The following is a 1,497-nucleotide window of genomic DNA, read 5'->3' as shown; positions in this document are numbered from 1 at the left end:
CCTGACCTAGGGTGAGTTTTAAATAGGGACAATTTTTAACGATTTTAAAGAGCCACAGCTACCAATATTTGGGTTTTAATTGGTTTTTAGTAGGGGAAATTTTTTTGTATGATGTTTTAATATGCTGTGAGCCGCCCTGAGTCCCATGAAGGGAGAAGGGCGGCATATAAATCCTATAAAATAAATAAATAAAATAAATAAAATAAATAAATAAATAATTATCCTCACTGTCAGGAAGTTTCTCCTTAATTCCAGGTTGCTTCTCTCATTGGTCAGTTTCCAACCATTGTTTCTCGTCCTTCCATCTGGTGCTTTGGAGAATAACATGACCCCCTCTTCTTTGTGGCAGCCCCCCAGATACTGGAACACTGCTATCATGTCACCCCTGTTTCTTCTTTTCTTTAGACTAGCCAAACCAAGTCCCGCAGCCGTTCTTCATATGTTTTGGTCTCCAGGCCTTTGATCATCTTAGTTGCTCTTCTCTGAACTTTTTCCAAGGTCTCAACATCTTTTTTGTGGGAGACTTAGCATCCCGGAGGTCACATTCAAAGAACAGAGAGTGTCAAAACCCCTTACGCATGTTTGTGAAAACAAACACTAGTGGTACAAACTCTGAAGGAGACACCCTGTCCATACCTGGCCTACATGTCTATGGAGTTTCTCAGTCCTCCAGGTCAGGGTTGTCCCCAAGGTGCTTTTTCAAAAGGCAACTGGACTTCCTTGTTTTTCCTTGAAGACGTTTTGCTTCTCATCCAAGGAGCTTCTTCAGTTCTTGGATGAGGAGCGAAATGTCTTCAAGGAAAAAAACAAACCCTGTTCGTTGCAATTCTCGTTTTGGGTCCTTCAAACCTCCAGATCTTCATCCATCAGAAGGCTCCTCTGTTTCCCGTCTCACCCAATGGAAGAAATACAACTCTCAACCTCCAATGAGCTTCTCAACCCACCTGCCTTTGGTTTCGCGAGCTTCTCGTTGCCCGAGTCTCACCTTCTCACTCGTAACCTCCGCAGATCGCCTGAGCAAATTAAAATCCCATCTTCGGACAACTGCATCGAGCCGATCTCTCCGCCCGAGGGAAACGCAGAAGCCGAGCGTGTCCGAAACAGCGCCTACCCTGTTCTGTATCGCGAGAGCGAGCAACTGGAGCTGAGGTAAGGAGCCGGGCGGACAGCGAAGTGAGGGGTGACGTGGCTCGGGGTGTCAGCCGAGAAAGACTCGGGGAATCTTTTCAATCCGGCAGAGGCTGCACCCGATCCCCTGGAAACAGCGTCCAACCGCCAGCGTTCTTCAGCAAACTGACAGAGAGCAATTCCGCCATGGTGAAATCCAAGAAGCAGGAGATCATCAAAAAACTGAGCACCAGCAACCGGAACGAGGCAGAATACAGTGAGAATTTCACTCGGCTCTTCTGTCTGTGTCTCCCTTCTCTCTCTCTCTCTTTTGCTCTCTCTCTCTCTCTCTCTCCTCTCTCTCTCTCTCTCTCTCTCTCTCTCTCTCTC

At 47.0% G+C, this 1,497-nt stretch overlaps 1 protein-coding gene across 1 annotated transcript in view; it reads left to right on the top strand.

Annotated features, from left to right (window-relative positions):
- NCOR2 (nuclear receptor corepressor 2) overlaps positions 1 to 1,497 on the top strand; it is a gene marked incomplete at its 3' end in the record, with an annotated part of 161,543 nt that overhangs the window by 155,572 nt on the left and 4,474 nt on the right. Inside the window, exons 40-41 of the mRNA XM_029285880.1 lie at positions 1,009 to 1,149; positions 1,239 to 1,384. Of these exons, the coding sequence (XP_029141713.1) occupies positions 1,009 to 1,149; positions 1,239 to 1,384 (287 nt within the window). The remainder of the gene's footprint in view (positions 1 to 1,008; positions 1,150 to 1,238; positions 1,385 to 1,497) is intronic.

This window comes from Protobothrops mucrosquamatus, unplaced genomic scaffold, assembly GCF_001527695.2.
Source record: "Protobothrops mucrosquamatus isolate PMUCROS unplaced genomic scaffold, P.Mucros_1.0 scaffold2412, whole genome shotgun sequence".
NCBI lineage: Eukaryota > Metazoa > Chordata > Lepidosauria > Squamata > Viperidae > Protobothrops > Protobothrops mucrosquamatus.
The sequence above is the reverse complement of the archived record's forward strand: the minus strand, read 5'-3'. Positions and strand labels throughout refer to the sequence as shown.